This window comes from Herpailurus yagouaroundi, unplaced genomic scaffold (assembly GCF_014898765.1).
Source record: "Herpailurus yagouaroundi ecotype Mexico unplaced genomic scaffold, PumYag 28, whole genome shotgun sequence".
Lineage (NCBI taxonomy): Eukaryota > Metazoa > Chordata > Mammalia > Carnivora > Felidae > Herpailurus > Herpailurus yagouaroundi.
Genome location: NW_024412376.1, coordinates 24,365,479 through 24,390,619, shown reverse-complemented (window position 1 = coordinate 24,390,619; position 25,141 = coordinate 24,365,479). Strand labels below are relative to the sequence as shown.

General features: G+C 36.5%; 1 protein-coding gene across 4 annotated transcripts in view; it reads left to right on the top strand.

The window, feature by feature from the left end:
* The window catches only part of TLL1 (tolloid like 1), a 216,892-nt gene that overhangs the window by 78,344 nt on the left and 113,407 nt on the right, over positions 1–25,141 (top strand). For 2 of the 4 annotated variants that reach the window (XM_040471047.1, XM_040471053.1), the window contains 4 exons: positions 9,657–9,764; positions 11,866–11,946; positions 13,926–14,078; positions 14,606–14,723. In XM_040471047.1, coding sequence (XP_040326981.1) covers positions 9,657–9,764; positions 11,866–11,946; positions 13,926–14,078; positions 14,606–14,723 — 460 coding nt within the window. Of the gene's footprint in view, positions 1–7,506; positions 8,200–9,656; positions 9,765–11,865; positions 11,985–13,925; positions 14,079–14,605; positions 14,724–25,141 lie in introns of those variants that run through there. The other 2 variants (XM_040471056.1, XM_040471062.1) reach the window with 2 other exon arrangements.

The window sequence follows — 25,141 nt, the reverse complement described above, 5'->3', positions numbered from 1 at the left end:
TCTCTGCCCCTCCCCCGTTCATGCTCTGTCTCTCTCTGTCCCAAAAATAAATAATACGTTGAAAAAAAAAAATTAGAAAAAAAAAAAAGAGTCAGACTCTTAACTGACTATGCCACCCAGGTGCCCCTATTTATATTTCAACATCTGTTTTCTTTTCCTTTATTACCCTAAACAAGGCTTGAAACACTATGGGCAGATTACTCAATAACATTAATATTGCAACTAGGTAAGCAGAGTTGGGTGGTTTATCCTTTCCCATATGCACATTATGATTAACTCAGTTTCATTTAGTGGATACTTCCTTTGTAGATCACTTCCATTTTCTCAATAAAGTATGTCATCTCCATATGCCAATGCAGGTAACATTCTTGTTTCTGCAAATCTGAAAAGAATGGAAACACTTATTTCCCCATGTGAGACCTTCTTCATGTGGTTAAGATGAGTCACCAGCATGGCCTCAAACTGAAGTTTTTAGACAGCTTCTCAACTCAGAATCTTGTAACTGTAACAAATAAGCTAAAGCCAATGCTAATAAACTGCTACATAAAATAAAAGGCATACGTTCTATGATGAACAATAAGGCCTGGTAAGTTTTTAAAATTAAATTCTATCAGCAGGTTTAGTGATATGAATCAATAATATCCGAGGGTTTTCTGAGCCTTCAATGGAATGTCGATGAGGGCATTTTACTAATAATAAGCATGACACATTTATTTTTATTTTTTTGGAAGTTGCTTTATCTTTTATTTTTCAATTTTTAAAAAATTTTATTTAAACTCTAGTTAGTTAGCATACAGTGCAATATCGGTTTCAGGAGTTGGAATTCAGTGATTCATCACTTACATATAATGCCGAGTCCTCAACATAACAAGTGCCCCCTTTAATCCCCATCACCTACCTGCCAATCCCCAACCCACCTGCCTCCATCAACCCTCAGTTTGTTCTCTATCGTTAGAAGTCTCTTATGGTTTGTTTCCCTCAGGCTCTTTTTTTCCCACTTCCCATATGTTTATCTACTTTGTTTCTTGTATTCTATATGAGTGAAATCATATGGTGTTTGTCTTTCTTTGACTTATTTCGCTAGCATGATATACTCTAGTTCCATCCTCTTTGTTACAAATGGTGAAGATTTCATTCTTTTTGATGGCTAATATTCCTGTGTGTGTGTGTGTGTGTGTGTGTGTGTGTGTGTGTGTGGGTGGGTGTGTACTATATCTTCTTTATTCATTCATCAGTCGATAGACATTTGGGCTCTTTCCACAGTTTGGTTATTGTTGATAATGCTGCTATAAATATCAGGGTGCACGTGCCCCTTTGAATCTGTATTTTTGTCCTTTGGACAAGTGTGGAAACACTACACATTTAATGTTAGTATAAGCTACTGACACTTTATAGATCTTTTATTTATTAAAAAAAAATTTTTAGTGTTTATTTTTGAGAGACAGAGCGTGAGTGGGGGAGGGGCAGAGAGATAGGGAAATGAAGAATCTGAAGCATCTCCCGGCTCTGAGCTGTCTGCATGGAACCTGATGGGGGTTGAACTAAGGACCCATGAGATCATGACCTGAGCCGAAGTCGGATGCTTAATCGACCGAGCCACTCAGGTGCCACTATAGATCTTTTAAAAAAAATTTTTTTTCAACGTTTTTTATTTATTTTTGGGACAGAGAGAGACAGAGCATGAACGGGGGAGGGGCAGAGAGAGAGGGAGACACAGAATCGGAAACAGGCTCCAGGCTCTGAGGCATCAGCCCAGAGCCTGACGCGGGGCTCGAACTCACGGACCGCGAGATCGTGACCTGGTTGAAGTCGGACGCTTAACCGACTGCGCCACCCAGGTGCCCCCCACTATAGATCTTTTAAAGTACCAGTTTAAAAGGTTGAAAATAATATTGACAGGATATTTCACTGTTTGTTTGTTTGTTTGTTTTTTTCAATTTTTGCTTGTTTTGGTGTGAGTAAAGTTCCCTTTATCTTCCCAATTATTTAAAATCCCTGAGACTATGGGAGGAAGAAATAGAAATCAGTGCATGGAATCCAGTTTTTTAGGATATCAGTGAGTTTTTAAATACTGTAAAGTTTATTTCACTGAGTACATGTTGTTTTATGGGTTGGCAGTGGGGGATATTAACCAAAGAAAAACCCCGCCTTGGACTTGTGCTCAAGAGGAAATCTTATACAAAGGTTGGAATGTAGCATTTTCTCTCAGTCTTTCCTAACAGTAGACTAAATAAAAAATGGAAAAAAGTGGGGAAAAAAAGATTCTGTTTATGTGAATAGATGACCAGCCAGTGGGTAAAATGTAGCTAAAATATGGAAAACAACAAATTTGCATGAACAATCTTACTTCCAGGAAGACATTAAGATTTATTCCAAGAGCTAGTGTCAATATTTAGAAAATAAACAAACTTAATTAAGAAAGAAGTATCAGGGTTGACGCCCACACAAGTGGCCACAAGTGTAAACAATTAAAGGCCTGAGGGAAGAAAAAACAAGTGTTTGCTCTGTCATTACAAGATGTATGATGTGGGAAACATAAATAAACCAAATCTTGGTAGCGGTTGCTTATATATTCATTTTTGAGCAGTGTAAGAATGGCAGTTTTTAAAAACTGACGGACTACAGTAATTCGTTTTCTAAATTTAAAGCTTGTAACAAATTATTAGGTCATATGCAAAAAAAAATTCAATATTTATTTTTACATTGTTTGATCAAAGTACGTTTTTGTCAGTGTTTTCTCTTTTGAGACAGAGTTCAGAATGAATATTTGTGGTATGGGTGATATTTTAAAAATGTTCTGAGAAATCCTATCCATGGGCATTGTGGGCTATAAATGCAGATTGATATGGTATTTCAATGGATCTTTTGTTATGAGAACAATTTTGTTTTCTGACTTAAAAAGAAAGATGTTTATTTGAAAATTTAGCATTTACTCATATCCATAATGTTCAATTGCATTAGAGTAGAAAAATATAAGATTTAAAGAAGACAACTTGTTGCTTTGTATTCATAATCTATTGGTCAATCTAGATTCATCTTGAAACTCATTAATATCATGGAAAATGACTTTATTATCAAATGTCTCCATATTCTGGAGAAATATTCTTTGCTTTAGCGTGGTATATATGTATGTGTGTATGTATGTGCATATGTATATGTTTGTTTTGCATTTCAGATTGAACATTTGATTTTGTATTGTGATTACGTTTTATTTCCTGATTTAGGAAATAATCAAAGAAGACTGTTTTTCACTCTAGTGACAGTTATGGGTTCTTTGAAGGGACCTTTCAATTTGGAGGATGTTTGGACAGGTTTTTTTTTTTTTAATATATAATCAGTAATCCAAACTGTATCTAGATTTTTATGTCACACTGTATTCCCTCCCTTCAAAAATTCTGTCTTTGGTGGATGAAGACATCTTGTTTGAAAATGGCCAGATAAGAGTCATGTTACCCAGAGGCACCTTTCAATCCAGTTTATGAGGGAAGGATATATAATCCACTTTATTAAAATTTTTTTTAATATTCATTTATTTTTGAGAGACAGAGAGACAGAGCACAAGTGGGGGAGGGGCAGAGAGAGAGGTAGACACACAGAATCTGAAGCAGGCTCCAGGCTCTGAGCTGTCAGCACAGAGCCTGACGCAGGATTCAAGCCACCAACCGCAAGATCATGACCTGAGCGGAAGTCGGATGCTTAATCAATTGAGCCACCCAGGCACCCCAGTGTGTCATTTTATTTAACTCATCATTTGTATCTCACTATGTGAACACTTTTCTTTTAATGTTTATTTATTGTCAGAGAGAGAACGAGTGAGCAGAGGAGGAGCAGAGAGAGGGGGAGAGAGAGAATCCCAAGCAGGCTCCATGCTGAATGAAGCTAGACATGGGGCTCTATCTCACGAGCAAGATCATGACCTGAACTGATATCAGGAGTCAGATGCTTAACCGACTGAGCCACCTAGCAGCCTATGAACACTTTTTAATACAGATGAGAAGGCTTTGCTCATGTTATGTGATAATATATGGTAGAAGTGAAAATGCAGATCTTGAAAAAAAAAAACCCTAGAAATTATTTTAAATAAAACATTTCATGGGCTGTTTTTTTCCTTCCAAGATTTTATTTAAATTCAAGTTAGTTAACATATAGTGTAGCATTGGTTTCAGAAGTAGAATTTAGTGATTCATCACTTACACCCAGTGCTCATCACAAATGCCCTCCTTAGTACCCATCACCCATCTAGCCCCCCCCCCCCCCGCCCACCAGCCCTCCAACAACCCTCAGTTTGTTCTCTACAGTTGAGAGTCTGTTTTACAGTTTGCCTCTCTCTAACCCCACCATGTTCATTTGTTCTGATTCTTAAATTCCACATAGGAGTGAAGTCATAATTGCATTTGTCTTACTCTGACTTATTTTGCTCAGCATAATACAGTCTAGTTCCAAAGGTCATCGCAAATGGCAAGATTTCATTCTTTATGATGGCATGGGCTGTTTTCTTAATAACACTCACTACAATAATTGGACTGCAAATACTTTTTTATTATTAGAAATTTAAGAAGGAGATATACTGCATAAAAAAATTCTTGGAGTGCCTGTGTGGCTCAGTCAGTTAAATGTCCGACTTTGGCTCAGGTCATGACTTGGCAGTTCGTGGGTTCAAGCCCTGCGTCAGGCTCTGTGCTGATAGCTCAGAGCCTGGAGCCTGCTTTGGATTCTGTGTCTCCTTCTCTCTGCCCCTCCTCCACTCACACTCTGTCTCTGTCTCCTTCTGAAAAGTAAATAAACATTAAAAAAGTTTAAAAAATTCTCATTCTTATATTTTTTGAAGAGTAATTATGAAAGTCTATATAAATATATACATATTTATTTCTATGTTGTATTAAGATTTTAAAAATTTCAGATAATTGTTTCCCAAACTTGGAACTTAAATTGACTTTTATGTGTGTCATTCTGGGGGAAAATTTTATTCTGTACATATGAGATGCCAGCTGAAAATTATTTTCCCTTTTAAGTATTGGAACCTTGTCTGCAAAATGGTAATTAGAATTTTGCCAAATCTTACTTTTCCTTGGGAATTTGCTTAGTGGTTGTCAATCAAGTAAAAATAGTTGACTTTTGAGACTTCATTGTTGTCCTTCTCCGAGGAAATTTTTACTCGGCCTTTATTGTAGGCTAGAGCAGCCAAAGCAGCCTTGTCAGGCCTTTCACATGGCATCATTCTTCCTCCCTAAATCCAATATCAGTAAAAGCAGAAAGTTTAAACTGTATATGAAAGCAGTGTAATGAGCAAGTGCTCTTGGCTATTGTTGAATCTTTGAGCTATCTCTTCAAATCCCATAAATCTCATGATAACAGATCTCCTAGTTCAGTCCGTATTTCCTGACCATATCAGTGTGATGTGTAGAGAAAAGCAGACACATTTCCCATAACTGCACTTAATAATATATAGTACTGGAATAAAAAAGAAAGACAGTTGCCCTTTAAATTTGTTTTTTTTTTTTTTTTTTTTTTTTTGAGTATATAACAGTAATCCACTCTGGATTGAAAGGATTTAAAATACTCCTTCCTTGGAATGGTGAATATCAGTATTTTGGGTCTTAAGGCAAACCTGTGAAGTACACAGCCTGGCTAGCCTTATTTTTGTCATGCACGATTTATAGCCCGATGCACGGTATTTTCTCATTCGCATTTTTTGTGTGTCTCAAAACATATTGAGGACCTACTTTATGTCAGGCACTCTGACAAGTGAGGGTTTAAAGATGAGTGACACATGCTTCCTGTGGTCAGTATTTTCAAAATTAGACTGACGAATCAGACTGTTGAAAACATGGTATGAAATCTTGCTTGCTGGCCTACTCCTGACGGAAGCACAGGCAGGACACAGAAGTCCTTCGGGAAGGACTTTCTGTAGGTAATGCCCAAGGAGACTCCATGACAGTACACTGTCAAGTAGTAACCAGCTGTCAGATTCTTTAGCATTAATTCAAGTAAATGCATATATTTTTGTGAGGGTGTTTAGTTTGCAAGCATTTTCTCCTGAATGGACGGGAAGGCTTTGCTTTTGGCGAAAGTAGTGGCTCTTTACTTTGTGTGATCCTTTCTGACAGCCTGTGGTGGACCTCTCCCCTGCAAAACATGTGACTGAGCGCATAAACTCCTATGTATGTTTTGTATACAGCTTTTAGGAAATCGCAGGCTTGAAGCCTCCTTAAAGTTGACTGCTGGATCCCAGCTTCAGAATGGAAGGGCTAAAGATCTTTGGGGAATCCTGAAGTGGGTGGAAGAAGTGTCACTGAAAGTCGTGGTGTAGGGAGTCCCGACCTTGGATTGCCTATTCTGACCATACATTCTTTTATAAGATATGTTTACCTACTACAATAAAAGCTACTTGCCTTCCTTGGTCTTCGATTTAAAAAAATAAAAATGTAGTACAATGAATGCAAATAGCCTTCAGAAGAAAAACAATACCTGTGGTTTCCCATGTAGTTTAAAAATTGTTCTTGACATTTTATGTTGGCCTATTGGTTAGCTCCAAACCCATTTTTGACCATAGGAATCCAAGCAGAATTCCAAACAGATAGTAAATATTCCAATTGCATTTGAGCATTTCCCTAGTATTATGATCTATAACCAGTTTCCTGTATTCCTTTCAGTTCTGATAGCCCCAACCTCAAATCACTGTACTAAATGGGGCTAATGAGTAGTAATTCATATTTTTCAAACTATTTCTCATTTTTGTGATGCAAAACAAATAGAAAATACCATAAAGAAAGAAAAGTAAACAACCCCAAAGTGGATTTGAGAATTAGAAATATCTTGGAGCCTGAATAACAAATACATACTAGATTATAATGCAAATTCTAAATCCATGTAATATAAGGGGTTGTGGTCCAGTTTGCTACACCAATGCATAAGTAAAGTATTCTAGCATGGAGAAATAAGACACTCAGATTTATGTAGAAGATGGATTAAGGAAACCTTCAGATGTGTGCAATACAAAGAAAGAAATTGTGCGTTTTAAACTGTGTGATGGGTTGTAATTTTAAGATGGCTGCTTTTTCTTTTTTTGTTAATGTTGATAGTATCAACATTTAAAGATATATATGGCCTGCAGTGTATATCAAGTCTGCACAGAAATGAATTGGCTTTGTCGTTCACTACTGCTTGTTCTCAAAGAAATATTTGGTTTTCTCCTGAAGCAGTTCATGGTGTATTCAGACCTGCCACACCATTCTGAAGCTTTGAGTTCAGGAAAAATAACACTAAATAATAATAAAAAAAAAAAATGGGTTTATGTTTTCCAGAACGGTTTTGTTTCCTCTTAAGAATCATCTGGCCTTGTGCCTTTTCTTCTCCCCAGAAGTAATGTTTTTGCTCCTGTGAAGTGTTATATCTTTGGACTGCGGATCTGTTTTTGATATAATCCATCCATCAAGACATGAATCCTATTGCATGTGAAAAGTCGTTACAAGAAAATAAAAATCTAAAACACATTTGAGTTTTATTTTACTCATACTACTTTTATTATATAAATGGGGTACTGACAAACTACGTTTTGTTTGGTTGAGTGCCTCAGTGTTCAAGTTAACAAGCTGATTCAGAGAGGAGTTTATTCTTGAGAAAAAAAAAATGATGCTAGTCAAGATGATGGCAATGACAATTATTTGCAGTAATGGCAACTTGTTAAAAAGGTAGGATCTGAGCCTCTCCAGACCTCCTAAATCAGAGCTTCCATTTTAACCAGATCTGCTGTGATTCCTATTCGAATTAATGTTAGAGTAACACTATTTTAGTGTCTCTAGTTGCTGTAAGAAAGGAAGAGCCAGGCTGAGTCACTGCCAGTCCGTGCCCTCAACTACTTGTATCGTAAATACATACGATGGAAGATGTAAATAACTAGCAAACTTTAATTTACCTTAAAGTGTAAAATCTTGGGGGGAAAAGGTGCAAAATTTATTTTTTATGAAAACTAGCCAGTCTTTTATGTAATTGCAATTTTTTTTTTTTTATTTAGGCAGGTCATCTATTTCTTGAGATGTCTGGGTTTAGGGGAGTGGAGCATCAGCGGTTTCTTCCACATGCGTATGAAGCCGATTAGAATCTGGATTCAATTTCAGGCATCAAGACCAGCCTCTTAGCCAGTGCTATAAACTGTTCTACAGACCTTTCATTACTTTGTCTCTACAATAGTGAAAGATAGTAAGCATTTCCCTACTTCATGCTTTTCCATTGACAGTAGGGCACAAGAGAGGGGTTGATGAGACGATTCAAATTTTAGTGAATATTTTTCCGCATGTTGAGGTGATAACCTTCCTTAAACTAATTTCTATCTTCTCCCTCTCTAGATTTACACATAAATCTAACCCCTTCTTATATCATTTTGCATGAGGGAACTAAACTGGGTGAATAATTCTACATAATAAACTTTTGACCAAAGCCTAAAGTATTGTATTGCTTTCGGCATTGAAATGTAAATTGTATAAATTAACTAACTTTATTAACTAGTTTTTTATAGTGAAAATTCGTAAGTATTAAGTTTTAAATCTTCTAAAAGACAGTGATTGGAAAAGTATGGAGGATTTTTTTCACTTCCTAAAGTTCTAATGTATTTTCCCCCTTTCCCATTTGGTTTTGCAAAAGAAACATTTGAAGTAAATTTTAGAAAAGAAAATTTGTAAGCCTGTATCAAGAAACAATATCCCACAACTTCCAGGGCATTTGTCAATGTTTTAATCTCATGATTATTCTCTAAATTTGCTGTGTTTCTTAAAGTTATTATATTTTGACATCTGGCAGCACTAAGAGATTGATTAGTTTAGCTTTGGACTCAAATATACAAAGAGGGCATTTTTTGTTGATGTATATTTCTGACTTTAAAAGAGAAATTCATATACTGATTTTAAAGAAATTATCTCATTTTTTCCCACAATGGTTTGTAGAGCTTTATTTTATTAAGCAGTATAAAAGACTGGATATAAAAGATAGTGTGTTTTCAGGATTTGGGTCAATGATTTTGAAGCTCCTGAAAATTTGGACAATGTTTTATTTAATATGAAAGATCAAAGGTGTAGCACCTAGTCATTGACTAAGTCAGTGAAGTGACTTAGTCACTTCAACTAACATTGACTAAGCCAATGAACTGACTTCAGTATTTATTTATACATTTCACAGAAACTCAGAGGCAATGCCATATTTAGGGAAAGTGTATCATAATTGCATACAAGTGTGATGAGTAAGGTGCTGTGACAGTAAAATATTTAGTTACTACTACCTCTCCTGCTACCTGGCTGTGAAGACCTGCTTTTGGTCACAGGCATCCACTGCAAATTCAAACACACTTTCATTTATTTGCAAATGAGCCATGAGTGCTGAACTCTTTCCTAAGATCCCCCATAAATTAGTGACCATTTCGTTCAGAGAAATGACTTACTCCCTCCCCTCCCTCAAACATTAAAGTAAGGAAATGTGGGTCATATCCTTTTATAAGTGGCTCATATTATACTATTGCAGGTTCAATATTCTATTCAGTTATAAGTACTTTCTGAAATATCTATCTGAACCACATTTCCATAATTTTCTCAAAATTTTCTGATTAGCTTTGTTTGCATTGACTTTGCTGTGAAGTATTTCATTTTAATTGAACTTTTCTTTTTTAGCTGTGTTTTGGGGTGATATTGCCTTAGATGATGAAGACTTAAGTATCTTTCAAATTGATAGGACAATTGACCTTACACAGAATCCCTTTGGACTTGGACATACCACAGGTATGGTTGATTACTTGATTGAATTTGTGTTCATTTTGCAGAAAAGATACTTTTGAAATGCTAAAAGTACTCTTTCAATCACTTTTCATGTCCTGCTGATCAACTTCCATTTCTTAAACATAAATGAGCCTATTTGCAAATTTATATTTTGTTAATAGTTTTAACTTTATTAATTTAACAAACCTTTTGTAATGTTTACCATGTCTCAGGCCTGATTTAAGTGCTTTTCAGATATTAACCTTTTGAATCTGCATAATAAACCTATGAGGGGTGGCTATACTAATATTTTTACAAGTGAGGAGATCAAATTAACTGTATTTCTTATTTTCTTCTTTCCAACTGTATTGTTTTTCCCATAATATATACTTAGTTTGTTTTTAGAATATGTGAGAAATAACCACTTATTTTATCAATTTCTTTTTTTTCTATTTTAATGAACTGACTACACAGAATTTTTTGCAATTTCGATTTCTATAAAAATTTTTAAAAATTGCTAAATATGAGGAACATCATTGCTGTTAGTAGTCTTGAGGCATTGTTTTTGTAAAGTTTTATAATTACTCTTACCCTTATAATTTTATAACTAAAGACACTTTTTTTTCCTCATAATTAACCTTCTTCTAAACCTATTTATATGTGTTTCAGGCCTGTCTAATATGAAGTTATAATTGTTACAAAATCATCATTTCAAACATATAAATTCCATTCTTCAAAAATGTTTCTTATAACTACTTAGGAATGAATACATTCAAATATTACCTCATCTTTCTAGAATGTTCAATGAAAAAATTTCAAAAATTTTTCTCAAGTAGCACAGCAAAAATGTGACTGTGTAATGCAAATAATCAAGCAGATTATTAGTCAGTGAACAAGCACTCTAACTTATTTGCCTTATAAGGACTTAATTGATTTTTTCCTCCAAGAGGCTTATATAATGTAATGGTTTTTGTTATTATTTTTGTTTTTATTAGCTTTAATCTAGGTAAATAAGTTTTCGTATTAATTTCAATGGGGGAAAAGGTATTGGAAAGAAATAGTTCAAGGTCCAAGAACAGTTGGTTGTCTTTATGGGTTTCTGGCCCTTTCATCGTCTTAGCCTAAAGAGACTCATGAACCATACTCTGGTGATATGAATTCATCTGCACTTGTTCAGATATCATTAGTGGTTATATTGTTTGCTCAGTGCTGACTTTTTGTTATTTGTGTATTGAAAATTAAACAAAAAAGGAAAATAGGAGATAAAATTAGGAGAGCATTTTAGTAAAGCCCTGGAATGAGAATCATAGGACTTGGGTTTTCCTTAAATGCTCTGGTTTCTGACTTGATGACAGGAAATCTACCTTTTCTAGCCTTTTTCTAATTGGTAAAACTGCGAAAGGACATATTTCCTTATCCTGACCTCTTCTTCTACCTTTTGAGCTATAAAATTCTTTACATCTATTTTTATAAGTGTTGCCAATTACATAGCATAACGGAATGCATTTTGCTGCTGACATCCTTTTGGATTCCTGTGACGTTTTTCTAATTATGTGTTACTGTTTTTTATAAATTATCAAAACTAATTTTCTAGTTTTATGTGAACATATTATAAAGTATAACATGCTTTTAAAAATGTTTTCAAAATTGATCACAGCCTTGGAGCAAGACTTGCACTATACATTTGCTTTTCTAATGTTTTTATTTCCAATGGCTGATTTGACTTCTGAAAATATTCAGTTTACATTGGAGACATAGCTGGAATGCAGTCAACAGGGCAGAACAGCTTGCTGTCATCCTATATAACACTATGTGATGTCAAGGTCACAGTGAAGAAAAATGTTCTGAATTATCAATAGATGACTCAATTGCCATGATGTCCAAATAAAGTCATTTAGATTGCTCTCTGGATCACCCTCACCCCCTTGATTTCAGCTACCAAAATTGTGTTTGTAGAATGTTTACACTCTCCTAAGATTTATGGGTATTCATGACTCTAACACTCTAAGACCCCATGAAAAAAAAGATGTCCAAAGAGAAACCAATGTAGCCTGTTGCTATGGTTTATTTGCAAGAGTTTTAAAATACAATGAGTTTAACTTAACTGTTTTCTTTTATTCTTAAGGTGGATTTGGAGACCATAGTATGTCAAAGAAACGAGGGGCTCTCTACCAGCTTATAGACAGGATAAGAAGAATTGGCTCTGGTATATCAATGTTTAAAGTTGCAGACGCTTGACTTGATGTACAGTAAATATTATACTAGTAGCAGTTCAGTTTGCCATTAATATGCAAAGCATGTAAAGGGTATAGGCTGAGAAAAAGTCCTGTATCATTTTTGTTAGCTGATGTTTAATGTAAGTTTCTTAGAACTTAAGTTGGAACTTAAATTTAATGAATAGAACGTGAAGTTGAAATGTTTTTTTAACTTATTTTCAGCTTCTCTTTATTATAAGATGTATTTGGGGGTTATTTTACGGTTGATATTTATTTTCGGTGCAATGGTTATCACACTAAGGTGTTTTTATCAAGCATGGAACTACATCAGTTTTAATCAAATCAAAAAATGTTTAATCTGACAAAAAATGTTTGTTTTGAAGTAAAGTTCACTTAAAGTAAATTGAGAAACTGATTTGTTAGATTAAGAAAATAGTTGAGAATGTTTGATCCTTCCAAAAACATACATAGAAAAACAGCCTTCTGGTCTCATAATTAGTTAATACTTCTAGTATTGAATTTGTTAAACACTGTTTGTATATTTTAGAGTTTTTAGAAGAGTTTTCTGTTCAAAGTTTACATCCTAATGTTTTTTTAAATTGATGAATTGTTAATTAAATAATTGATAGTACACACTTCCAAGCAATAATTTTCCCAAGCAAACTAGACCTGTTAGGGACACGGGAATAGGGGCATACTTTCACTGTTGTGTCTGAAGTATAAACCAGTGGGTTATTTGTGTCAATGGTAGTAGATGAATAAGAATGAATAATAATGAAGATTTAGGAAAAACAAACACAGTAACAAAAATATGTTGGGGCACCCGGGTGGCTCAGTCGGTTAAGCGTCCGACTTCAGCTCAAGTCATGATCTCACAGTTTGTGAGTTTGAGCCCCATGTCGGGCTCTCTGCTGACAGCTCAGAGCCTGGAGCCTGCTTCAGATTCTGTGTTTCCCTCTCTTTATTTCCCTTCCCCACTCATGCTCTGTCTCTCCCTCTCTCTCAAAAATAAACATAAAAAAAATTTTTTTTTAAATATTTTGAAAAGCCACCAAGAAAATTAATGACTACAGACTCAAAAGCTTCTCTAGGAGTAGGCTGCATTTTATGTTGGCTTGTTCACGTTGTGTACTGATCTCTAAATAATGCTAGGTCACCTGGATGTGAATCCAGAGGAAATTTGAACAGAGATCTACTGGCATTCCAGGAGGCCGAGACCATACCTAGCTCAACATTATTTCATTTACCCTCTCTGTAATGCAATCTTCATAATTTTAGGCCATACGATAGAATATCAGTCCTGATTTAAAAGAATGAAGGATTTAGCAAGAGTTAAGAGGAGTTTCGAATATCTTGTGACTTTTTAAACAATATTTATTTTATTGTCTGGTGGTGAATTGGCAGTGCTCTAGTATTAGAATACAGGAAACAGGTTTTTTTTATGGCCTACAAGTCTGCCTGACTTCTATCTGTTGTAGACTGTTGTATGAGAATTCATGAAAGTTGCTAAGAGAGCATCATTAAGAAATAGGATTTTGGGGCACCTGGGTGGCGCAGTCGGTTAAGCAGCCGACTTCAGCCAGGTCACGATCTCGCGGTCCGTGAGTTCGAGCCCCGCGTCAGGCTCTGGGCGGATGGCTCAGAGCCTGGAGCCTGTTTCCGATTCTGTGTCTCCCTCTCTCCCTGCCCCTCCCCCTTTCGTGCTCTGCCTCTCTCTGTCCCCAAAAAAATAAATAAACGTTAAAAAAAATTAAAAAAAAAAAAAAAAGGAAATAGGATTTTGACGTGAAACGCTTCAATATGTTAATGTTTTTCAAGTATGTAAGGTAAATGAAGTTCTTTAATGCATTGACTTTAGGCATATTTACACAAATATGTAAATAAGACATTTTAACTTCAGTCTTTTAAGAGGAAATGATTCCCTTACCAAGGACTTCTGTTTCACAGAATGTTTTAAATGTCACTGCAGGCTTGGAGCAAAACAACACAGTGAAGGGAAAAGTACCTCTAAAATTCTCAGGGCAAAATGAGAAAAATCGAGTTCCCAGAGCTGCTACATCGAGAACAGAAAGAATATGGCCCGGAGGTGTTATTCCTTATGTTATAGGAGGCAACTTCACTGGTAAGATATTCCCAGAGTGTTTATTTTTATGAAGAAATATTATCATACAGATTAAGTGTGTATTTTTGCAGAGTTTTATATATATATAATTAATATATAAAACATAGTATTAAATCAAGCATGAGAAATACTCCAGTCATCTTGGTTGTTAGTTTAGAATGTTTTTGGAATTGAAAAATGTCTTTAGTGTTGAGCTCTAAAGGTTGAAAGTACTGTTCTGGTTTTTAAACTGAGCTTCAAATGTGCTCATGTCTGGAAGCTGATTTCTCTTCCACTGTCAGGTAGAGTGTATGTCTGGTTTATAGAGTCTTGTACACATGTATTAAGGCATTGAGTTCAAATCTCTGATTGTAAGGGGAGTGTCCATTCTTAAGAGCGCTCGCTTGTGGTGCTCCAGGCTCATCTCTGTTGGTTGGTGAGCGTGACGGCATCTGAACTGCCCAGGCGGACTCAGGACAAAGGGGCCAGCATGTAGCCCTGCTGCTTAAGACACACACTCTTTTATTAACATCCTGCCATTTTTCCAGGCAGCCAGCGAGCCATGTTCAAGCAAGCCATGAGGCATTGGGAAAAGCACACCTGTGTGACTTTTATCGAAAGAAGTGATGAAGAGAGTTACATTGTATTCACGTATAGACCTTGTGGGTAAGTGGAACCAGGGAATGACTTAAGCAAGTGTAGACAAGGGGGGGAAAATCCATAAGTAGGATTCATGTCTCAATATTTGATTAGCATTTTGCCCATGAGAAAGTGTGAATTATACATAAGAAAATATATTAAATTTTTTTTAATGTTTATTATTTTGGGGAGAGAGACGGTGTGTGAGTGGGGGAGGGGCAGAGAGAGAGGGACACACAGAATCCCAAGCAGGCTCCAGGCCCTGAGCTGTCAGCACAGAGCCCAATAGGGAGCTTGAACTCACAAGAGTGCAAGATCATGACCCGAGCCGAAGTCGGACGCTCAACCGACTGAGCCACCCAGGTGCCCCAAGAAAATATTATATTTTAAATAAATATATTCTCTGATCACACACTTTGATCATACACCTACCCCAAGTGTATTTCTCCACCAGGTCAACTACTTTTCTTTGTGTTGCAACTGTAACAGTGGTATGGCCAACATCCCACTCATCTGAATTGGAAACTGGTAATATTGTCTGGTGATTCTCTTGTGCTCCGTCTAAAACCTATGCATAAGATTACATTGATATTCACCGTGTCTGTTGATTTCCACCTCTAGCCTATGTCAGTACCTCAGTGCATATTTATCTCTTAGTCGTGCCACACCTGATCTATTCCGAACGCTCTCCCGTGTTCCTTCACCAACTTCCTGCCACTAGAATTATCTTCAAAAAATGCCGGACTGAGCAAGATACCACACTTTTTGAGGTGTTTCAGTGCTTCCTCGGACAGTGGCGCTTTCTAGATTTTCTCCTTACAGGCGGGTAACGAATACTCTCCAAAACAACTGTTCCGTAAGTTGTGAAATGCTGTGTTACATTTCAGTGGGTATTTCTGAGGCAATGTGCTAAGGAGCACTATGAATATTCAACCAATTGAAGAGAATATAGAACCCAGTGTTTTTTAAACTTCTTGAAACACGAGAGCACCCATGCCCCTCTTTCAAAAGTGAAGAACACGCATCAGTATCCCAGAAATGTTAGCCTGCGAATAAGATCCAAATCCCTTGATATAACATTTAAAGAATGCCATGAACTTACCACAGCTTCCATCTGCAGCTTCTTCTGCCACCACATCTCTGCACAAATCCTAGAATGTAGCCAAGTGACATTAATAGCAGCTCTCCAAGCAGTGCTGTGTCCTTTAAAGACGGTTTACTGTGAGAGGTTTCGAGCTTCTCTCCCCTCTGCTTCCACATTCGAACATTTGATTAAATGGAATGGGTGCTTGCTGAGAACACTTGCTAGGGTTTGCCGTCTGCTTTACATTGCATCCCGTCAGGAGGCACGCGCTCTGGGTCTACCACGTCAGTGATGCCGCTGTTGAGCAGTGGAATCCAGCACTGACAGGCAAGTCCCTCCATTGTAAAAGTTCTCATCATTGCAAAAGAGTGATGCTCTAATGTGGTTCTTTCCTTTGATCCCGTCTACACTTATTAGCTAGAATCCTTCTATACAGAGGGATGTTCTTTAGTCAGCTATAACTATCTGAATACCCTCTAGTATAGTTTACAGTGAGGAAGTAAAAATGCTTAATTCCTTTGGAGGAAATAGTTCTTGCCCGATCACATATAATTTGGGAGGAGGGAATGTATATTTCACTAGGTACTGGAGGAGGATTATGCGATCTGGAGGATCTGGAGGCACTGGGGGAGGATTATGTGATCCCCCACTAGGTACTGGGGAGGATTTTTCTATCATGTATTCCTACAACATTTAACCTCACTTAAAAGTAATAAATTTTAGGGGTGCCTGGGTGGCTCAGGCAGTTAAGTGTCTGACTTTGGCTCAGGTCATGATCTCATGGTTTGTGGGTTTGAGCCCTGCGTCGGGCTCTGTGCTGACAGCTCAGAGCCTGGAGCCTGCTTCAGATTCTGTGTCTTCCTCTCTCTCTGCTTCTCTCTAGCTTGTGCTCTCTGTCTCTCTCTCAAAAATAAACAAACATTAAAAATTATTTTTTAAGTAATCAGTTTTAGTTTTGGCTCTATCTAGGGGTCAAAATAATACATTATTTTTTTCTGTATAGTTTTGGAAAATGCTATAATTTTTTAGTTTTGACTTATTCAGGTAATGTTTTCTTCCAAATTACTCTAATTTTAGCTTGACAGGTTTTGGTTACATTTGGAATGCCTCCTAGTTCTTTATATCTATTTAATATTTAAAAGATCCAAATCTAGACTGTCCTTCCTTCCTTCTGGTTATCTAATAGGAATGGATATAGCTCAGCTTACATATTTCTAAATACATAATGTATTTAGATCAATACATCTTTCTTTTTTCTTTACCACCTTTCAATTTTGTAAAACAAATACAAACAAAGCACTGGCATACATTATTTTATTGATAAATTTCTGTTTGTAACAAATTCATGGTTCTACTCATGTTCTTTCATTAATTTGGCTTTTAAAAAATTTTTTTCATTTTACTTGTTTTATTCTGCTAAACTATTTTTGCCATTCACTGTCATTTCTTCATGTTTTTTGCTTGTGCTTTTCTGATTGCTTGGACTGCCTTTGTTTCCATTTTTATCAGTGGAAATCATTCACATATTTCTTTGTCACCACCCATTTCTGAGCTGCCCTCAGTGGGTCATTGCTCTACCCACAGCTATAATAGTTACATTCCCACCATTGGTTCATAGGTCTGCCTTCATCAGTGCTGAGGGCTGGTAGCTTATCTCTGTGTCCCTTGGGACACCCAGCATGCTGCTTTACAGATAGGTGATCGAGAAAATCCTAACAATTTATGCATCAGCTAAAGCACATTCAATGTAATCCTAAAAGAAAATTATGTAAGGATTTAAAGATGTATTGTAGAGCATGCACTTTAATGATTACTGTAATGACTTCAGAGAAATGCATACTGAAGGTGTGAACTGCCCTCAGATCTTTAAATCTGTATTTACACTCTTGGAATTAAACTTTTGAGTATTTACATATACATATAATTTTGACTATTATGGTAGTAATATTGCATTTGATCATTTGTTTTGATACTCAGTTTCCCTATATTACATTTTCAGTGATGGGAAGAATGATACATTTTATAGGAATCGATCATTGGCTTGTTAACCATTCTGACCATTTTGTGACTTCTAAATTTCATTTGGACCTACCACTATTGGCCATAATTTCATGAAACAGTTATTTCATCATTAAGGAGATTTTTCTGTGATGATGCTGTATTTAAATCTCATAGATATTAATCAAAATTATTAAAGAGTTTGGTTGTTGGTAATTACACAACATACTGAGGGCCACTGCAGTCAGATATATGTCAAGTCAAACACATAACAGTCCTATTGGACTTTAGTACTGTGTCTTTTATATCATAAAAGCTGTTGCACATAGGGCATCAAATTTAATAATATCTAGTGTAACTCTCCATTGAGTACGGAGAGGCTGTAAAGTAGGGCCACTGATACTGATGGCAACATTGACCGTTCTATTTCTGGCTTTAAAATGGTAGGCAAACACATCTTACCACTTCATATCACTTTTTTCATTTTACTTACCCACTAAGCTTACCCACTAAGGCAACTTGTAGCTATTGTAGTTTTTTCTTTTTAATGTTTATTTATTTCTTTTGAGACAAAGAGTATAAGCAGGGGAGAGGCAGAGGGAGAGAGAGAGAGAGAGAGAGAGAAAATCCCAAGCAGGCTTCACTCTGTCAGCACAGAGCCTAATTCAGGGCTCAATCTCATGAACGATGAGATGATGACTTGAGCTGAAATCAAGAGTCAGAGGCTTAACTGACTGAGCTACCCAGGCACCTTGCTATTGTAGTTTTTAACAAAACAACAGGGGGCTCCGGGGTGGCTCAGTTGGTTAGGCGCCTGCCTCTTCATATGGGCTCAGGTCATTGGGGTGAGATGGAGTTCTGTGTGGGGCGTCTGTGCAAAGCATGGAGCCTGCTTTGGATTCTCTCTCCCTCTCTCTCTCTCTCTGCCCCTCTCCTGCTTGCACTCTCTCAGTGCTTTCTTATTCAAAATAAATACATAAATAAATAAATATTAAAAATATAAAATAAAGCAATAAAAATTGAAGCTAAAATAATGTCCTGATATTAATAGAAGAATTATTAAATGTGGAACGACTTGTACTATTTAGCACGTTCTATTTCCCCTTTTATTTTGCTAGAATCAGCTCTTTTTCACTAACTATTTATTGGGTGCCTAATTCCATATCACATCTTTGGTAAGTGGGAAAATAATAAAGTTTTTAAAAAACAAAAGGTAAAGTTCAGAACTTTTTAGTATATGATATCTTTGATCCGTCTTCAATGGGACGTATACTTTAACTCTCTCTTCCTATGTTGGCAAAACGTTTAAACTTAACAATAAATACTTTTTAAGTGAATATTTATTGTCATCAGTGGCATTTGTTTATTTCACAAGATTATTAATTATTAGCAAAATGATCATTTTATAACAACTGGTTTGATTTATTTCTTTGTAAGGCAGAAATTTATATATTACTTTTGTCTACTATACAACCTTATATTGCTGAATATCCTCTATTTTTTAAGCACAACTTTAAAATTTTTTACAGTCTTATATTAGTTTCAGGTGTACAATATAGCAGTTCAACAATTCTGTACATCGTGTGGTGCTCATGTCAACAAGTGCACTCCTTAATCCCCATTACCTCTTTAGCCCATCCCCTACTCTCCTCCTCTCTGGTAACTATCAGTTTGTTCACTATAGTTAAGAGTCTGTTTGTTTAAAATTTTTTTAAAAAATATTTATTTTTGAGAGACAGAGAGAGACAGAGCATGAGCAGGGGAGGGGCAGAGAGGGAGACACAGAATCTGAAGTAGGCTCCAGGCCCTGAGCTATCAGCACAGAGCCCCACGTGGGGCTCGAAGCCACAAACCATGAGATCATGACCTGAGCCAAAGTCTGATGCTCAACAGACTGAGCCACCTAGGTGCCCCAAGAGTCTGTTTCTTAACTTTGTCTCTGTCTTTCTCTTTTTATCCTTTTGCTCATTTGTTTCTTAAATTCCACATATGAAGTGAAGTCATATGGTATTTGTCTTTCTCTGATTGACTTATTTCACTTAGCATAATACTCCCTAGCTCCATTCAGGTTGTTGCAAATGGCAAGGTTTCATTGTTTTTTACGGCTGAAGAGTATTCCATTGTATATATATATATATACCACATCTTCTTTATGTATTCATCAGTCAGTGCACACTTGTCCATTTTTAATGGGATCATTTGTTTTTTGTGGTGTTGAGTTTGATAAGTTCTTTACGTATTTTGGATACTGTCCCTTTATCAGATATGTCATTTGCAAATATCTTCTCCCTTTCAGTAGGTTGCCTTTCAGTTTTGTTGACTGTTTCCTTTGCTGCGCAGAAGCTTTTTATTTTGATGTAGTCCCAGTAGTTTACTTTTGCTTTTGTTTCCCTTGCCTCAGTAAGCCTATTTAGAAGGAAGTTTCTACAGCCAACGTCAAAGAGATTACTGCCTGTGTTCTCCTCTAGGAATTTTATGGTTTCAGGTCTCACATTTAGGTATTTAACCCGTGAATATCCTCTATATTACCTCTCTTATTCTACTAGATAGTTTCTTGAACAATCTTACTGTTTTCCTACCTGCTAAATTTTAATGATTCCTTAAAAACAACTAACCAAACAAATAAGCTTAGGGTTAACTTATTTACTTATTTATTTTTATTTTTTTTTAGATTTTATGTTTTAAATTGTCTTTAGCTTTGGTCAGTTTGGTTATTCAGATTATGGCAGTAGTCACTTATATCCTTACCTACAGCATTTTCATTTTGTGCCACTTACTGTACCAAATGGCAGACTAGAAAATTGAACATGAGGTGTATTTCTCTGCAAGGGAGTTACAGTTTGACAGAAGAGGTGTGCCAGCCAGGATTCCTGCTTGCAAACAATAGGGACTGGTTAACGTAAGCAGGAAACAATAACTCATTGGATTACTACATAATGTATAGAATCACATGAATGGAAAAAGTGGAGAGCCAGGTTGACGGAGGTATTGGAGGAAGATTATGTTTAACCCCTGGCCATAAACATCTTCACCCCTGCTTTGGGTACTCCGTGATAACCACCAGAGTCTTAGCTCCCTTCTGCACTTAACAAGACCTGTTCTTGTAACCGTATTTATTAATTTATTAATTTATTTATTTTGAAAATGATCTTTTCCCAGTTTTCTTATAATGTAAATAACATAGAACATTGTATTAGTTTAATGTGTCTACCATGAAGTGTTGATATATGCATATGTTGTGAAATGATTCCCACATGGGTCGCCTGGGTGGCTCAGTTGGTTAAGCATCCAACTTCAGCTCAGGTCATGATCTCACGGTTCGTGAGTTCAAGCCCCACATCAGGCTCTGTGCTGACAGCTCAGAGTCTTGGAGCCTGCTTCAGATTCTGTGTCTCCCTTTCTCTCTGCCCCGCCCCTGCTTGCACTCTCTCTCTCTCTCAAAAATAAATAAACATTAAAAATTTTTTGAAATGATTCCCACAATAAATTTAGGTAACAGACATCACCTCACATAGTTGCAACATTTTTTTTTTTCAACGTTTTTTTATTTATTTTTGGGACAGAGAGAGACAGAGCATGAACGGGAGAGGGTCAGAGAGAGAGGGAGACTCAGAATCGGAAACAGGCTCCAGGCTCCGAGCCATCAGCCCAGAGCCTGACGCGGGGCTCGAACTCACGGACCGTGAGATCGTGACCTGGCTGAAGTCGGACGCTTAACCGACTGCGCCACCCAGGCGCCCCTAGTTGCAACATTTTTATTTTCCCGATGAGAACTTTTAGATTTGCTGTCTTAGCAACTTTGTAGTATGTGATAGAGTATTACTAACTTCAGTGACCATGCTTTACATTACACTTGCAGGACTTATTTATCTTGTAACTGGAAGTCTGTACCTTTTAACCCCTTTCACTCATTTGACCCACCCACTACTTCCCACCCCAAGCTCTTGCAATTACCAGTGTGTTCTAGGTATCTATGGAGCTGTACTATCTATAGCCTGACTATATTTTAGGCGCTAGAGATATCAGTGTGTAAAATGTGTAAGTTGTCTGCCCACAAATAGCTTATGTTCTAGGATAAGGTGTCAGAAAAAACCATGAAAATAAATGAAATATAAAATGTATTAATAGACCGTAAATTCTAGGGACAGAAAGAAAAGCCATGTAAATGGTATGGAAAGGCATTTGCACAAAAACTTGAAAAAGCAGGTGAAACAACTCGTATGCTGCCTGGGAGAATAGAGTTCCTGACAGAGGAAATAAGTAAAAAGGCTTTAAGGCAAGAGCTTGTCTGTATGCTCAAGGCACAGCAAGGAGACCACATGGCTCAGGTAGAGTGAGTTACAGGGACAGTAAGAAGAGATGGGATCCGTATGGTAAGATATTTATGTGTGAAGACCATGTAGGATCTTTACAGTTATTTGTAAGTATTGTACTTTAGATTTTCCTCTGAGCTTTATTAATCAGCTGAAATAACTTATGTCATTGTAATACATAACCCTTAAACCTCAGTAGCTTAGAGTAACGTATTGATTCCTTATTTATAAGGATATTGGATACAGATACTGATTCCTTATTTATATTGCATGTCCATCACTGGTTGGCTGTGTCTCACTCCAGAGTTATCACTTTAATGTTCAGTATGATGGCAAAACCTCTTTTTAGAACATTGCAATTGTGGCAGATCAAACAGAGACAGTATTGACAACCATGTTGACTATTAAAGATTCTCTCTGGGGGCACCTGGGTGGCTCAGATGGTTAAGCATCTGACTTTGGCTCTGGTCATGATCTCAGGTTCTGTGAGTTCAAGCCTGCGCCAGGCTCTGTGCTGACAGCTCAGAACTTGGAGCCTGCTTCAGATTCTGTGTCTACTCTCTCTGCCCCTCCCTTGCTGACACTTTTGTCTCTCTCACTCTTAAAAATAAACATTAAAAAAAATTAAAGATTCTCTCAGAATTTACACAGTTTGTGCTCACATGACATTATCCAGAGCAAGTCACATAACCAAACTCAACATCAATGGTATAAGGAAGTATAATTATCTTCCAGTGAGGGGTAATGAATGTTTTTGAACATTGACGCAATTTGTCATAGAACCATTGGAGAATATTGAGAAGAGACATAATATGACTTTACATTTTTAAATTATTTCAATGTTAAGTAAAGACTGCTGTGGAGAGGACATCTTCTTGGATGTCATGATAGATTATCTTATAGGCAACTTCCAATGGTGCTTTGGTTCCCCAGTCTGAGGCAAAGGTAAGGAGTAGCAGGTTTGAGATTACTTGATTACTGTCTGTGGTTCAGAGAGAGGTGTCACTTCTCTATAGATGGTGAAACTTTTTCTTGAGACAATAAATAGAACTTTTGGTGGTCAAATTTTAAAAGCAGCACACGAATTAGAAATAAAAAAAAACAAAAGCCATATATAAGAAAAATGGCATCACCTGAGCTACATTAGAGGCTAATAACTAGACATCCTTAAACCACTTTTTTATAAACTACACATATTACACTGTCATTCCACACCTAGTTCTATGTGCATATATTTAGTTATTTATTCATCTGAGCATCCAGAATTACTCTCGACCTAAAACACTATGAATCAAATCACCATATTTTTCTTCTTTCACAGGAGCATTGTAAGTCAGTGGGAAATGTATTTTCAATTTCTGTTATGGAATCCTACCTTGTATATTGGAAATCGCTATGGGTGAAATTATGGTAAAGAAGGTGTTTTAGATTAAATAAGTTGACCACATGGCTTGACTATCTCCCAGATTTTGATTTGTGAGGTATTTTCTTATTTGAATACAACCAGCAAGAATGACTTAGCATGTGTAATTTAGTTGCTACATAGTCATCAGATATTTGTTTAACTACTTCTGCTCTATGGTAGTGAATGATTCAGTTTAAATATCTCCAAAATTTGCAAATTTTGTGTTTTTCCACATCTAATACTTTACTGTTTGGGTATTTGATAAATATCTGTGTTTAGGTTGAAAAATGCTATTAAATATGGGAACAAAACCAAGATATCCTGGTTTTTTTTCTTACCGGTTACCTCTTTTTTTGTTATTGACTTATCAAGCTTTGTTAACTGTTATAATAGACTCATAAATAATAAATCTGTGGCATAGGATAAGATGGTTAAGGCTTTAAAGCCTACAGAAATAATTGCAATGACAAATGTTTGTATTTGTGAACAATCAAAAGGACTACTGAATATGCTTACTGTGGAAAGTGAAAACTTGTGAAATTCCTTTGAATCATTTGGGCAATTAATTTTTGGAAATTTTCTATTTTAATTTGATAAATTTAAAAAATTGCTTAAATCATTTTTGATCAAGAGCAAGAATTTAGAATAATAGTCATAAAAGTAATTGTGGGGCTTGAAAAAGTTTAGAGGACAGCAGAGAATCTATTGCTACAGAGATCAGGGGACTAAGAAACAGTCATGCGGAGATAAAAAATGCTGTAAATGAGGTGCAAAATAAAATGGAGGCGACCACAGCTCAGATTGAAGAGGCAGAGGAGAGAATAGGTGAATTAGAAGACAAAATTATGGAAAAAGAGGAAGCTGAGAAAAAGAGAGTTTAAAAAAAAATCCAGGAGTGTGAGGGGAGAATTAGAGAACTAAGTGATGCATTCAAATGGAATAATATCCATATCATAGGAGTTCTGAAGAGGAAGAGAGAGAGAAAGGGGCTGAAGGTGTACTTGAACAAATCATAGCTGAGAACTTCCCTGATCTCGGGAAGGAAAAAGGCATTGAAATCCAAGAGGCACAGAGAACTCCCTTCAGACGTAACTTGAATCGATCTTCTGCATGACATATTATACTGAAACTGGCTGGCAAAATACATGGATAAAGAGAAAATTCTGAAAGCAGCTAGGGATAAACAGGCTCTAACGTATAAAGGGAGACCAATAAGTCTAGTGGCAGATCTATCTACTGAAACTTGGCAGGCCAGAAAGGAATGGCAGGAAATCTTCAATGTGATGAACGAAAAAAATATGCAGCCGAGAATCCTTTATCCAGCAAGTCTGTCATTCAGAATAGAAGGAGAGAGAAAGGTCTTCCCAAACAAAAACTGAAGGAATTCATCACCACTAAACCAGTCCTACAAGAGATCCTAAGGGGGATTCTGTGAGTGAAATGTTGCAAGGACCACAAAGGACCAGAGACACCACTACAAGCATGAAACCTAGTATCACAACGACTCTAAACCCATATCTTTCTATAATAACACTGAATGTAAATGGACTAAATGCTCCAACCAAAAGACATAGGGTATCAGAATGGATAAAAAAAACAATACCCATCTATTTGCTGTCTACAAGACACTCATTTTGGGCCTGAG